Below are 15,907 nucleotides of genomic sequence, written 5' to 3' on the forward strand. Positions count from 1 at the left end.
TTCCCAAACACAAGTCATTAAAATAATCCTTATTTTTCTCTATAAAAAAAAGAAAAAAATTCTTCTCAAACTCCAATCATGAATTTAGATCATAAAACACCGATGTATTTGTTTTTCCTCTTTTCTCTGCTATCCCAAATTTTTGCCACCTCATAATTAAGGAATCTGTCAGAGCCCATCCGTTAGTCCACACCGCTCTTCATGTCACCCATTCCTCATCATCTCCTTTCTTCTGAAATTCATGTCATCAACATAATTCCTATTTTTCTCTGAAAAATAGGAAAAAAACTACTTTCTTCTCAAATTCCAATTGCGAATTCCGATCACAAAACATGGATCTTTTGCTCGGCTATGTGTATATTTTTTTTTATTTTTTCCCAATTATCTATGATTCCTTGATTTCTTTTCATTATTTTTCGCTCCAACAAAAAGAATAGGGGACAAGAATCAATCTCTCCCTTTTGCTTACAAGTTCTTTTGTCTTCTTCTTTGTTTTTTTCCTATCTCTTCTACATAGAATTTGATCTTAAAATTTTTTTTCGACTACTCGGTGCATAGGCTAAGGGTCTCCAAAATATAAGATTTTTGATGTGTAAATGGTTTAAAAATAGTAGATCATATCCAACGGCTCAAAACATTGATATTGGATCTCCATCATCTAATCATGATCTGATTAGTTTTAAGTGAAGAACACTTGAGGACATTCTAGTCTATACCTCTCTCTCTCCCCCTCTTTATGTATGTATGTATATTTGTGCATCAATGTTGGTGTTCGATTGCTAATCTTCATAAAATTAATTCCAACAAAATAGTAGTTTTGGTAGAATGGTTTGAAAACACTTATTAGCAATGCTACACACTTTATAATTATATTTTTCATGATGTTTGTCAAACATTACCACTTTCCTACATATCTTTTTTTAATTATGAGCATCTAAATTTGTGAAGACCCGAACTGAAGTCGGCAAGGAGTGCCGACTTCAGTTGGGTCATCGTGGTTTGCCCACGAAGACCACGCCGGCCGAACGGCCAGCGAGATCTCCGCACCACCCCCCTCTTCCCTCTTCCCCTCTTCCCTCTCCCTCTCTCTCTCTCCCTTTCTCTCTTCTCTGAGAGCCCCAAACCTTTTCCATTTCATTTTTCCTTCTCATTTTTTTCCCTCTTCTAGAGACGGTCATCGGAGCCGTAGGTGCCGCCGGAGCCGCCAACGCCATCGGGAATCCATTCCCCGACAACCGGAGGTGAGGAAGATAACTTATTTACTATTTTTTTATGAATTTAAGGGGAAAGGAATGAGAGTATGTTTTCGGTTTCACTTCCCTATTTCGGAGATGATTTTTTTGTAGGATTCGTCCGACCAACGGTGGCCGGTCGGGGTCAATCCGGCCGAAACCAGTTCGGCCGGAGGTGGGCGAACGGAGGCCGGGCTTCCTAGCCTCGGTCCCTCCCTTCCTCCCTTGCTTCCTCTTCTTCTTCCCTTCTTCTTTCTCCGCCCGGCTCGGGACAGCGGCGTGGCCGACGGCGGCTGGCCGAGCACCGCCGCCGAGGGCCACGGTCGGCCGCCGAGGACCGACCGGAGCCACCAGCCACCCCCCCTCCTTCTCTTTCTTCTTCTTCTTCTTCTCCTTCTTCCTCTTCTTCTTCTTCCTCTTCTTCTTCTTCTTCTTCCGGCTGGGTGCTTTCCTTGCATCGTTTTCTGTGCCCTGTTGGTGTCTCAAACCAGGCACAGATGAACTTTGGGTGTTTCCTTGCATCGATTTTCGTGCCCTGTTGGTGTCACAAACCAGACACAAATGAACTTTGATCTGATTGAACCATCTTCTGACTGTGGATCTGGTCTAGACTTGGGTTGGTCTAATTTGAGTGTAATCTGGTTTGTTAAGATTTAATCTAATCTGGTCTGGTCAGACCTGGTTTGGGTTGGGCTAGGGACCTGTTTTTGGGCTGAGTTGGGTCTGATTGGATTTGTGGGCTGGTTTGGTATGGGCCTGAGATCTGATCTGAACCTGTTATCCGGTTTGGTTCAATTGGGCCTAATCTGTTTTGGGCCACAATTGACTTGGGTCTAAAGGATTCTGATTTTAGGGTATATGTTTGATCTTGGGGGCCCATTCTTGGATTTATGAACTTAGGAGTTTAAGGGGTTGAAATTAGTTTAAATTATGTTTCTTAATTAATTAAATAATTAATATTTATGTTTAATCAGGGGTTCGTGATATCTGTGGCAGGGATCTTTTAAGCGAACCCAGGTAGGTGACTTATTGCTTTAAAGTCGAATTATAACATGTATCTTGCATATCTTGATGTTATGGTTTATTCTTGGCATTATGTGTTAGAATTAGAATTAAATATTTATTTTTTTTATAAACTGCTATGTGACTTATTATTGGGAGCATGTTCATGACTTTGATTTGGAAATTCACGATGTGGAAAATTTATTTATTGATTTTTAAAGACCGCGTGACTATAGTCTAGACCCCGCCAATGGGATGATACGTTGGCCCTGTCGACTTGTACTGAGGAACTGGTTCCGACACCGTGACCACCGGTGATAGAATAGTGGCGGCACAGGGGTGCGTTTTGCTCTGCGGAGCGGCTCAGTGGAGCGTGAGATTGGCACCAGGGGGTGCGGCACAGTGGTGCGTTGGCTCTGCGGAGTGTGAGATTGGCACCAGGGGGTGCGGCACAGTGGTGCGTTGGCTCAGTGGAGCGGCTCTTCGGAGAGTTGTATTGGCACTTCGGTGTAACCATGCCACTGGGTGATGTGGCCGTAGTCATGCGGTTGAGATATTTTGAGTCTCGGATCGGGTTTACAGATTATTGTGTGGATTTTTGGATTTATGAGTTTAGCTGCTTTTATATGCATTATGACATGTTATATGATGACTTTATTGCATGATGTCGCCTACTGAGCTGTTAGCTCACTCCTATTATTTATTTTTTTTTTTTCAGGTGATGACATGTGATTATAGGGATTACGGGATGGAGTGGTCATGATGTAGTTAGCTAATGGATATGGACTTTTCCTTTTGACATATGTATATATTTATGGACATTTGAATTGAAAACTGGAATTTATCTTTGTTTAGTTATTGATGATTGATCTGATTTATCTGCCTTGCGCGCCTGCGGGGTCCGCCCTGCAGGTGCGCGGCGTCTGCTCGCGCCCCGGGCTTCGGGTTCGGGGCGTGACAGATTTATTGGTATCAGAGCTTAGGTTAACGATCACTAGGGACATCAGAAAAAAAAAAAAAAAAACAATAACTAATGAAAACCCTAGGAGCATAGGGACACATGTGAGGAAATGAGAGTGGGGTAGTAAACTCATAGGAAGATTTTTTTGACTTAACCCTAACTTGTGGTATTATGTCTGTATCGGGATGCCGCCCCGCCGTACTCGTATACCACCTCGTCGTCTGATTGAGACGATGGGAGATGATCCGGCGACTCCTCGCCCAGCTGAGCGAGTTCAGGAAGAGGAGATTGCTCCGACAGTTTTAGACCGACCAGAACAGGATCAGGCGGGAGGATCGACCCCAGTATTGGAACTGGTCAGGGAGGTGATTGAGCTGGTCAGACAGCAGAGGGACCCACATCCACAGCATCCCTCTGCTAGCTCGTCGGATCAGGGGAGGAGCATTGCAGAATTCCGGAAGTTGGCTCCTCCGGCCTTCAAGGAAACTACCGATCCCCAAGAGGCCGAATGGTGGATAGATGAGATGGAGAAGGCTTTCAGGGCCATGGGTTGTACTGAGGAGGAGAAGATCAGATTTGCCACCTATATGCTTCAGGACCGGGCTCATCATTGGTGGGAGTCTGTGGAGAGGACTATGATGCAGGATGCAGGATATGTGACCTGGCCGGGATTCCGCATGGCCTTCTACTCCAAGTATTTTCCTTCCAGTCGTATCAGGGAGTTGGAGAGGGAGTTTCTGAGTCTCTCTCAGGGGAGTATGACTGTGGAGGATTATGAGGCTGAGTTCGATCGACTGTCACGTTTTGCACCATCTCTTGTCCAAGACCCTAAATCTAGGATGAGTAGATTTGAGGAAGGACTGAGGCCTCGCCTGCGTCAGGGTTTAGCTGCTGTTCACTCGACTGATTATGATGACCTAGTTGACAGAGCTAAAAATATGGAGATCATCTGGAAGGAGACACAGGATGCTCAGAAAGGGAAGTCAAAGAGGACCAGGGACTTTGATTCTGACGGTGAGCGGCATCTGCGCCGACCTATGCAGTTCCGTCCAGGAGCAGGGCAGCGAGTTCCATATGGGAGGACTGCATCGGATCGCAGGGGGATATCAGGAATGTGCTTCAAGTGTGGCCAGACTGGACATAGAGCTGTTGAGTGTCTTCAGACACGGCCTGGTATTGGGGCATGTTTCAGGTGTGGTCAGCAGGGCCACCGGATAGCTGAGTGCCCTCAGACTCAGACAGTTTCTGGAGTTTGTTTCGGGTGTGGTCAGCCGGGTCACAGGATTTCCAATTGTCCTCGTACTAGATCTGCGCAGAGGCCACCGAATTCTGTAGCTCCTCAACGACAGACTTCCTTTACTCCAGTACAGGCTACCCAGTCAGCTGTCCTCAGGCAGCAGAGGGGAGGAGGATCTCGCACCCAGGGACGGGTATATGCACTGACACAGCAGGATGCTCAGGCATCCAACACGGCAGTGACAGGTACCTTATTAGTACATTCTACTTATGCATATGCACTATTCGACTCAGGGGCCACACACTCTTTTATTTCATCCACATATGTGCATAAGCATGACATATTTTGCTCACCCTTGGAGAGAGAATTATGTGTTAGTACCCCAGCTGGGGGTAAGATGATCACCTCACTGATATGCAAGTCTTGCCCAGTAATTGTAGAGGGTAGAGACTTGAAAGCTGACCTTATTGTCATGGACTTACATGAATTTGATTTAATTCTGGGTATGGATTGGTTAGCTATATATCACGCTACCATTGACTGCTTCTCGAAGCGGGTGACTTTCCGAATCCCTGACATTGAAGAGTTTTATTTTGTGGGTGATGGAGGGTGTGTCTCCCCTCAGATAGTGGCAGCCTTACAGGGTATTCGGTCTCTCAGGAAGGGGTGCTCTGTGTATATGGCAGCCGTCATGGATTCTGAACAGTCGGAACAGAAAATTGAAGACATACCCGTGGTCAGGGAATACCCTGATGTTTTCCCTGATGAGCTTCCTGGTTTACCACCAGTTAGAGAGGTGGAATTTGCCATTGATCTAAACCTTGGTACGGCACCCATATCTAGACCTCCTTACAGAATGGCCCCTGCTGAACTAAAAGAACTGAAGGAACAGTTGCAGGAGCTATTGGATCTGGGTTTCATTCGACCCAGTGTCTCTCCTTGGGGTGCACCAGTGTTATTTGTGAGGAAGAAGGATGGCAGTATGAGGCTATGCATTGATTTCCGGGAAATTAACAAAGTGACTATCAAGAACAGGTACCTCCTGCCCCGGATTGATGACTTGTTTGATCAGCTTCAGGGTGCCCAGGTGTTTTCAAAGATTGATCTGCGATCTGGATATCATCAATTGAGGATAAAGGAGTCTGATATAGCCAAGACTGCCTTCCGCACCATATATGGCCATTATGAGTATCTGGTGATGCCTTTCGGGTTGACAAATGCTCCAGCTGCATTTATGGATCTGATGAACAGGGTATTTAAACCTTTTTTGGACAAATTTGTAATTGTGTTTATTGATGACATCTTAATCTATTCCAAGAGTCATACTGAGCATGAGCAACACTTGAAAATTGTTTTGGAAATTTTGAGACAGAATCAATTGTATGGGAAACTGAAGAAATGTCAGTTCTGGCTGGATCAGGTGATGTTCTTGGGACATGTGGTATCTAAAGAAGGAATTATGGTTGACCCGAAGAAGATCGAAGCTGTAGTTGACTGGAACAGACCGACAAATGTATCAGAGATCCGCAGTTTCCTTGGATTAGCCGGCTATTACAGAAGATTTGTAGAAGGCTTCTCTAGTATTGCTGGGCCCTTGACTCGACTCACTCGCAAAGGAGTGAAATTCGAGTGGTCAGATCAGTGTGAGAAGAGCTTCGAGGAATTGAAGCGCCGGCTAGTGTCAGCACCTATTTTGACTCTGCCAGTCACGGGTGTTGATTATACTATTTACAGTGATGCCTCCAAGAAGGGTTTGGGCTGTGTGCTGATGCAGAATGAAAAAGTTATTGCCTACGCCTCTAGACAGCTCAAGCCTTATGAAGAAAACTATCCCACACATGATCTCGAGCTTGCAGCAGTTGTATTTGCTCTGAAAATATGGAGGCACTATTTGTATGGAGAGACATGTCAGGTATATACTAATCATAAAAGCCTGAAATATCTCTTTACTCAAAAAGAGCTGAACATGAGACAGAGGAGGTGGCTGGAGTTGTTAAAAGATTATGATCTGACTATCCACTATCACCCTGGAAAGGCAAATGTAGTAGCAGATGCACTGAGCCGGAAATCTTCAGGGAATATTGCAGCAGACAGTGGAAAAGATTCAGTTGATCAGAGAACGACTCCGAGCAGCTCAGAGTAGACAGAAAAGCTATGCAGATATCAGGAGGCGGGAATTGGAATTTCAGGTCGGAGATCATGTGTTCCTCAGAGTATCCCCTTCTAAAGGGATCATGCGGTTTGGAGTTCGAGGCAAGCTCAGTCCGAGATATGTGGGACCCTTCGAGATTCTCGAGAGAGTTGGATCTGTTGCTTATAGACTGGCACTTCCACCTGCTCTATCGGGAGTTCATTCTGTATTTCATGTCTCCATGCTGAGGAAGTATATTGCTGATCCAAATCATGTGATTGATGTGGCACCTTTGCAGCTTCGCGCCGATCTTACATATGTGGAGCAGCCTGTCCGTATAGTGGATAGGAAGGACCAAGTCTTGAGAAGACGCACTATCCCATATGTCAAGGTCCAGTGGAGCAATCATAGTGAGAGAGAAGCCACCTGGGAGCTGGAGGAGGAGATGAGAGAGAAGTATCCAGCCTTGTTCTCGGATTGAGGTATGTTTTTAATTTCGAGGACGAAATTTCTTTTTAGTTGGTTAGAGTGTGAAGACCCGAACTGAAGTCGGCAAGGAGTGCCGACTTCAGTTGGGTCATCGTGGTTTGCCCACGAAGACCACGCCGGCCGAACGGCCAGCGAGATCTCCGCACCACCCCCCTTTTCCCTCTTCCCCTCTTCCCTCTCCCTCTCTCTCTCTCCCTTTCTCTCTTCTCTGAGAGCCCCAAACCTTTTCCATTTCATTTTTCCTTCTCATTTTTTTCCCTCTTCTAGAGACGGTCATCGGAGCCGTAGGTGCCGCCGGAGCCGCCAACGCCGTCGGGAATCCATTCCCCGACAACCGGAGGTGAGGAAGATAACTTATTTACTATTTTTTTTATGAATTTAAGGGGAAAGGAATGAGAGTATGTTTTCGGTTTCACTTCCCTATTTCGGAGATGATTTTTTTGTAGGATTCGTCCGACCAACGGTGGCCGGTCGGGGTCAATCCGGCCGAAACCAGTTCGGCCGGAGGTGGGCGAACGGAGGCCGGGCTTCCTAGCCTCGGTCCCTCCCTTCCTCCCTTGCTTCCTCTTCTTCTTCCCTTCTTCTTTCTCCGCCCGGCTCGGGACAGCGGCGTGGCCGACGGCGGCTGGCCGAGCACCGCCGCCGAGGGCCACGGTCGGCCGCCGAGGACCGACCGGAGCCACCAGCCACCCCCCCCTCCTTCTCTTTCTTCTTCTTCTTCTTCTCCTTCTTCCTCTTCTTCTTCTTCCTCTTCTTCTTCTTCTTCTTCCGGCTGGGTGCTTTCCTTGCATCGTTTTCTGTGCCCTGTTGGTGTCTCAAACCAGGCACAGATGAACTTTGGGTGTTTCCTTGCATCGATTTTCGTGCCCTGTTGGTGTCACAAACCAGACACAAATGAACTTTGATCTGATTGAACCATCTTCTGACTGTGGATCTGGTCTAGACTTGGGTTGGTCTAATTTGAGTGTAATCTGGTTTGTTAAGATTTAATCTAATCTGGTCTGGTCAGACCTGGTTTGGGTTGGGCTAGGGACCTGTTTTTGGGCTGAGTTGGGTCTGATTGGATTTGTGGGCTGGTTTGGTATGGGCCTGAGATCTGATCTGAACCTGTTATCCGGTTTGGTTCAATTGGGCCTAATCTGTTTTGGGCCACAATTGACTTGGGTCTAAAGGATTCTGATTTTAGGGTATATGTTTGATCTTGGGGGCCCATTCTTGGATTTATGAACTTAGGAGTTTAAGGGGTTGAAATTAGTTTAAATTATGTTTCTTAATTAATTAAATAATTAATATTTATGTTTAATCAGGGGTTCGTGATATCTGTGGCAGGGGTCTTTTAAGCGAACCCAGGTAGGTGACTTATTGCTTTAAAGTCGAATTATAACATGTATCTTGCATATCTTGATGTTATGGTTTATTCTTGGCATTATGTGTTAGAATTAGAATTAAATATTTATTTTTTTTATAAACTGCTATGTGACTTATTATTGGGAGCATGTTCATGACTTTGATTTGGAAATTCACGATGTGGAAAATTTATTTATTGATTTTTAAAGACCGCGTGACTATAGTCTAGACCCCGCCAATGGGATGATACGTTGGCCCTGTCGACTTGTACTGAGGAACTGGTTCCGACACCGTGACCACCGGTGATAGAATAGTGGCGGCACAGGGGTGCGTTTTGCTCTGCGGAGCGGCTCAGTGGAGCGTGAGATTGGCACCAGGGGGTGCGGCACAGTGGTGCGTTGGCTCTGCGGAGCGTGAGATTGGCACCAGGAGGTGCGGCACAGTGGTGCGTTGGCTCAGTGGAGCGGCTCTTCGGAGAGTTGTATTGGCACTTCGGTGTAACCATGCCACTGGGTGATGTGGCCGTAGTCATGCGGTTGAGATATTTTGAGTCTCGGATCGGGTTTACAGATTATTGTGTGGATTTTTGGATTTATGAGTTTAGCTGCTTTTATATGCATTATGACATGTTATATGATGACTTTATTGCATGATGTCGCCTACTGAGCTGTTAGCTCACTCCTATTATTTATTTTTTTTTTTCAGGTGATGACATGTGATTATAGGGATTACGGGATGGAGTGGTCATGATATAGTTAGCTAATGGATATGGACTTTTCCTTTTGACATATGTATATATTTATGGACATTTGAATTGAAAACTGGAATTTATCTTTGTTTAGTTATTGATGATTGATCTGATTTATCTGCCTTGCGCGCCTGCGGGGTCCGCCCTGCAGGTGCGCGGCGTCTGCTCGCGCCCCGGGCTTCGGGTTCGGGGCGTGACAAAATTGGCATTTCTAAATGCATAGGTCCTAGTCCTTTGTAGCATCGAGAGACATACAACATTTTAGATCCATGATCTCATTCATGAATCACTTGAATTATGCCTGTTTGCGGATTCGAATTCTCCTTTCATGAGGAAAACATCACTTTCGCTTTCTATGCGGTTGTCTGAATTTGCGCAATCTTGCAAGATCTTCATGTCATTCTCCATGGAACGGTCAAAGATCTCCCCCCAACCTGGGGGAACCGTGACCCAAGTCCTCTCCGGACACGTGTTGGTCCCTCGTCCCCTCTCAGGTGTTTTTTTTCTCCATAAAAGAAAAAAGAAAAAAGAAAAAAGCCTTTCCTTTTTTTAATCCTAATGTATTCCTTTTCCTCCCTTGTTCTCGCGCGTGATCAAAGCTAGCCCTTTCTTTCTTCTATGGAGGTAATTCGAAATTTCTGTTCTTTTTTTTTTTTCCCAGTGTGTCTGATCGCAGCGTGGATGGGGTCCTTTACAGGGATTTAGTTGATCCAGAGAAGCAGTTTTGGGTTTGGGTATTTTTGTTTTGCAGTGATGTTTTCTGTTGGCAATCCTGATCATCACTCTGGTGAAACAAGATTTTAGGCCATGAGAGGAGAATTTATTGATTTTACTGTAAAGTAATTGGATTTTTCTTAAATTTAATCTCTGATGCCGCAGAAATTTTTTTTGTGCTGCCAAAAAAAAAAAATCGAATTTGGAATCAAATTGCAGGGAATCTCTTGGAACATCAGTCCGCGTTCTATAGGCTGAGTTGAAATATGGCAGGGGTTTTCTTTGTCTGAATTGTTTTTTTGGCAACGTGGTTGTGATTATTTCTTAATTTCACCTGTTACTCTCAAGAAAAGGATGGTAGGTTGCCAAAGGAAAAGCCTTTGATTTCCTTTCCTTGAACATCAATACCTAATCCGTGTTCTATTTTTCTTCGTTCTTGTAGAAGTTGTCTTTGTTTCGCTTTTCTTATTCTTTGACATTTACACTTCAGCATAATATTCTTTCTTTATTCTTTTGAAAAAGAAACTTTTTTCTTCAAAATCTCTATGACAGTCTGATGAAATGGTTAATGCTGTTTGTAGGACGTGACTTGGTGTACCTATATCTCCAGCCAAAGAGTTGAAAGAGTTGGATGGCTGAGGTAGATATGTTTTACTTACTTTATAAAACTTTTCATAATTTTGAAGCATGTGGCGATCATTCATGTGGGACTGCTCGGATTTACTGGTAAAAGCTTTCTTTTCAGGACGGTCACAGAGTTGTCCTGAATGTGTATGATTTCAGCCAGGGGCTTGCTCGCCAGCTTTCAATTGACATTTCTAGGCAAGGCCATCGATGCCCATACGGTAAGCTCCTCTCCCTGCAGATGCCACCATGCTCTTTAACTCCATCTGCAAATTTGGATGGAACCGTAGAATGGCCAGTCACATTTTCTGAATTATTCATGTGCTATCACTTATGAGTTTCTGTCCAATGGTCAATGACAGATGATGGATTTATGCAAATCTAGCCTTCTGGGTTTTCATGGTAATCACAGAAGAGTTCAAAGAACCTGAAATGCTCTGAATCTATCCCTACTGCATTGGCCATCATAGAAAACTGCTTGTCCAAAGACATAGGAGAATTAGCATTCATTGTTATGCCTTAGCCAAGTATCAGAACCCAACCATGGGACTTACTCACCACCATAAACTTAGCAAGAAGTTAATAGCACTGCACGTCTTACTTTCTGTCCCACCTCAGAATGATCTTCTACCTCCATGTACCCATTAGCCTATTTTTGTTCGCCTCATGCTCTCTTTTCTCAATCTTCAGAAATATGTGTCAGAGATTTGGTAATTTCCATGATAATATAATTATCTTGAAAGATTAATTTGAATTCCCTAAATCCTGCCAAACCAATCTAACATCCATGATTATGTCGTATGATCTTCAGAGTTGCCTATTTGAATGAAGTTTATGGCTGTGGAACGGCATACAGTTTCTTCTAGATTTCTTGTTCCTTCTCCTCTTTCCTTCCCTGGTCAGAATACTTGTTGCAAGTTCATCGATCACCAATCCATATGCTTGGTATTTGCATTATTGCAAGCTATCTCATCCTTCTGTTTGATTTCTTTAATGTGCAAAACAAGTCGCGGAAGGCGCCCAATGAGAGTCAAAGGTTGAAAATGTTTTTCCCTGGTTCTCTTTTTTTCTCTTCTGTGATTTGGGTGTTTAGAAGGCTTTCCTTTTTTCTTGTAGATCAAACTTCTTCGTCAAAGACTGTAATGACACACATTTTGTTTGAACTGTTATCATATGTTGTGTTTCACATGATTTGTGCAGCATATTGACAAAAAAACTATTTTATCAAAGGTGATATGGTTTGTATTTTCAGTCGTATATTTTGTTTCACATGATTTATCCTTTAAATCCATATATAGGTCAGCTGACATCAGAGTTGCTGTCGATTATTACCTGTGAAGGGTCAGGAAGATGGTTAGTGAACTGTTAGTTTAGGTAAGCTAGATATCCTCTCTGTGTAGTTAGGGCCCATGCCGTAGCAGTCTATAGTTTTGTGGGCATAGTCGCAGCTGCCATGTTACTGCCTTGTTCCGAGCCAATTGCAATAAAGGACATCTACTCAGCCTCTGGTTGGTTAGTTTTTGCCATGTTGCATGTGTGTTGCTATCAGACTCTGGCTTGGCAGCACAGATTCTTCATACTCAAAATAATATGCTACAAAAATTTTGACTTTTTATAGTTGATTATGACGCGTGCATGCTTATGCGTAATGTCAATCAGCAAACAGATCAAATAATTGCCAGTCCTTTCAAAATAAGTCAAATTATGCCTTATATTTGCTTATGCATGATAACAATAGGCAGCCAGAAAACTTTGCATAGTTTTTGAAGATTTCGATTACTGCTTATGAATAATTTATGGAGAATCTTGCCCCTTTCAACATACTGAGCCCTGTGCTCTATTTTCCTTTCTTTTCTTTTCTTTTCTTTTGTTCTCAATCAAAATCAGTTGTATTTGTTTGATTTAAGGTTACAGCCTGCGACATTGAAAAAAAAAAAAAAAACTCACGAGTCAGGAGGAAATGCGATATAATGTCTCACATGTATTGTCCTGCTGGAGGGTGCTTCTAGTAGTTCGCAGCTGGTGTTTTGCCTTCAGATTGTCATCAAGTTTATAAGTTCTATTTTGATGCATGCCATAGACTATTGCTGTTGCATTTGGAAATTTTATTGAACATGCATAAGGGACTTGACTTTAATCTCTAGTACACATGGGGTGAGACAACCATTAGAACTTCAAGTCTGATTCTGAGTTTGTAGCAAGTTAGACTGTCAAACTTTTATTGATACCTAGAGAACCCATAAAGAGGAAGTTTTGTGCATTGTATTTGTATTTACTTTCTTTTTCATTGTGTTCTGCACTTTCTGCACCGCTCTTTCTTTTAGTCTGTCATAACCCAGTTCTTTTTTGGGGGCATGTGGGCTGGCCCGAAGATGCCAGGCCCAAGCCAATCGCGCCAAACCCTGTTTCTGCGGGCTTGTAGGCCTGCCCGAAGAGGCCAGGCCCAGCTCGATTGTGCACAATGGCACGATCTAGACGGATGAGAGACTCCAATGGGAGTCTGCTTCCTCTCTTGATTTTGGCGGAGTCGGAGACTCTCCAAGGGCAATCCGAGTTTGACTTGAACTCTAGGATAATGCCTATTTAATTCCCCTCTTCCTCCTTTGAATTCCACCACTGGAATCGCCGAGGATCGCCGCCAATCTCAACCATCCTTCTCCGATTCTCCTCCTCGATTCAAGTTAATAAGAAACGGATAATATGACATAAGAAATTGTTGTTGAACAATTGGTTATATATATATATATATATATATGTATATGTATATATATATGCTTCTTTGAAAAGATGATAATGAGAACTGATGTGCATGTTGTTTATGAGTTTTCCGACTATTCATATGATATTCAGTTATCTAGCCTTATTAATTGACTATTTTCTTATTATTTATGATGTAGCAGTTTGGGTTTTTTACTGGGCTGAAAAAGCTCATAATTTTCTTACTTTTTTCTCAGAGTCACAAGAGGCATAGACTCGAATGGGAGAGATGTGGAGTTTGTGCAGCTAGTCATTAGTTAGTTATTTATTTATTTTATTTTGCTGAAAGTGATGGATATCGAAAAATTTATAATTGAAGTATTAAAGAATTAATGAAAGTGGATTAGTTTAATTGTTGGTATTGTGTGAATTATGCCCATATGTTAGGCCTAGCATATTTTCTAGGGCTTTGCCCTAGGGAGTGTGCAGTCGTCCTGTGTTTCGGACCCGAGTGTTGGATTCGGGGCGTGACACTGTCTCCCCCCAATAATCATTGCCCATGAATTATTTTGACTTGATTGCTCTCTCTGGAAACTAACCTATTCTTAATTATCTGTATAGATGGATCCTAATAGGCAATTCTCTTCCCTCATTATTTTTGCAATATGTGAACCATAACACGCATTCAGGAGCGGTGGTATATGGATATGAATACTCCTTTGTGGGAGGCATTCAGCGTGATCCTGCTGGAATGACACCTTATGGTGCGCCTGTCCGGGTGATCGAGCTGGGGGTGACTCACATGCCTAAGTATTTGAGGAATATTTGCAGGAGATCGGCCTGCGTTGCACTGCTGAGACCTATAAACTTACTAAAGTCACAACAGCTGCAAAAATTTCAGCAATGAGGTTGCTGAATTTCTGGTTGGCACCACTATCCCGGACTCCATCCTTAATCTTCCAAATGAAAGTTATGAGCAGCCCAATGGGTCCCCTAATATGCAAGAGCATTTGTATGGCTTCACAGATATCCATTGCATTGTGCTGATAGTTTCTCGCTAATCTCGATGCTTTATTGTTCATCTGCGGTACAAATGATTCAACTGTAGGAATCAACATTGAGAGTTGGTGCAGTTCCTCAAGCTCCTCGGTTCGCACCTGCTGCTGCCATGGCTCAGTCTTATCATTTCAAGCCCAAGCAATCGCGCAAACACTGTGAAACTGGAGAACCAGAAACAGGAGATGCAGTCCCTCCTGCAGTGGAATCTGCCACTACACAACAGGAGAAGGAAACCTTCTGCCAGTGGCCCCCTTGGAGATGCTCAGAGTAGGGTGCAGGAAGAGATCATGAAAGAGTTTGCAGCGATCATGGCTACTGGAATGCTTCGTGCTAGCGAGGCAGCGACACTTGCCACAAGGAGAGCAATGGAGAGGCATCGGTGCTTAAATTTGCCCATGCAGCATGGTTGAAGAGCCGCAGGTTGCATTGTTTTTTTTTTCATAGCAGAAATTAATATCTAAACCGTTCTTTTGCTGCCAGAGATGTCTGCTGTCTTTCTGGAATGCGAACCATGACGGCTTGTATGCTTTTGCAAACTTTGTCCGCCTGTGGAATCAATTATACTTTTACTGCCATGGTTCAATGAAATATGATGTACCATGTCGAACAAATGTTGAACTTGTCATATTAATAGTGAAATAGAAGAATAAGAGTCTGAGATATCTATCGATGTTTATTACTTTGCATCAAATGTTACAGCGCATGCCATAATTTTGATTTCTGAAATCAATATTGAAGTTCTGGAGATCTTTTCTTTGCTGTTGAAACTCTTATAACAAGAATTGTTACGATTTTTTTTGAATGGGAGGATACGATTTACTAATGAAACAAGCCATAAGATATTAAATCTCATCTTTTTTATATGGTTTGGTTGGGTTAGTTTTCTCGGACTGGGTCAACTTTTGGTGAGGGCCGGCGTTTGCGCCTGGCAAAGCGGTCAACCGGGTCGGATCGCCTCGGGTTGGCCCGGGCGTTCTCAATCTCCTGGTGGGTCTCACCGACTCAACCGTCCCGATCCCACGCTTCCGTCCCATCGCGAACGCGCTGTTAAACGTGGATTACTTTATTTCGATCCTCGTCGCATATGTCCCCACCGCATCAAATCGCAGCCGTCGGATGGTACATCCGGCCTTCCGTTACAACCAGACTGGCTCGACGTTAAAGCACCAGTGTGAAAGGAGTCCTGCGCCAGTCACAGCTAAGACGTCGAACCTCATACATCACACGACTACAAACCCAACAAAAGAAAGCCACCTTGGCCCAATGATTACTGGCGCGCACGAAAATTAACTTGAAAATTTGGCTTCTCGTACGCGGCGCTCGATGATTGATTTGATTCAGTGTTTGGTCTTTGCCACAATATGTCAAAGTTATAATATCAGCGGCTAATTGATAGCTTCCAACGCGTGGCTTCCGAGCCTCCAGCTTCGGCGCCGAAGCAAGGTTTCGTTAACATGGACGTCCCAAGAAACGGAACCCCTCCGAACCGTCGTTCCGTTATAACACTGACAGACGCCGTCACGATGTCATCTGAAGAGCAGCAAAAATAAAAAATTGTTACTAAAATCACCATATAATAAATGAAGTGGTATTTATTAGTGTGAAAACTAAAATATAAAATTAACGACTGTCTAAGTAACGGATGTTAGCTAGAGGGCCCGCCAAG

At 43.7% G+C, this 15,907-nt stretch overlaps 1 protein-coding gene and 2 long non-coding RNA genes across 4 annotated transcripts; all 3 read left to right on the top strand.

The window, feature by feature from the left end:
- Positions 1-2,153: 2,153 nt before the first annotated feature.
- LOC120104221 lies at positions 2,154-3,092 on the top strand. The gene is made up of 2 exons (XR_005506686.1): positions 2,154-2,249; positions 2,953-3,092. It is a non-coding gene; the product is annotated as an uncharacterized LOC120104221 (long non-coding RNA).
- Positions 3,093-3,380: 288 nt separating this feature from the next.
- On the top strand, positions 3,381-7,191 carry LOC120104293. Its single transcript, XM_039115216.1, has 2 exons — positions 3,381-6,344; positions 6,508-7,191. Exons 1-2 carry the CDS (start codon positions 3,381-3,383, stop codon positions 7,042-7,044), a joined length of 3,501 nt encoding a protein of 1,166 aa, XP_038971144.1. The 3' UTR covers positions 7,045-7,191.
- A 2,478-nt stretch (positions 7,192-9,669) lies between these two features.
- LOC103711832 lies at positions 9,670-14,932 on the top strand. Of its 2 annotated transcripts, XR_003386597.2 has the most exons (4): positions 9,670-9,771; positions 10,443-10,501; positions 10,607-10,706; positions 13,440-14,932. It is a non-coding gene; the product is annotated as an uncharacterized LOC103711832 (long non-coding RNA). The 2 variants fall into 2 exon arrangements; XR_005506687.1 differs by having other exon boundaries at positions 10,607-14,932.
- The last annotated feature ends 975 nt before the right edge of the window (positions 14,933-15,907 follow it).

This window comes from Phoenix dactylifera, chromosome 17 (assembly GCF_009389715.1).
Source record: "Phoenix dactylifera cultivar Barhee BC4 chromosome 17, palm_55x_up_171113_PBpolish2nd_filt_p, whole genome shotgun sequence".
Classification (NCBI taxonomy): domain Eukaryota; kingdom Viridiplantae; phylum Streptophyta; class Magnoliopsida; order Arecales; family Arecaceae; genus Phoenix; species Phoenix dactylifera.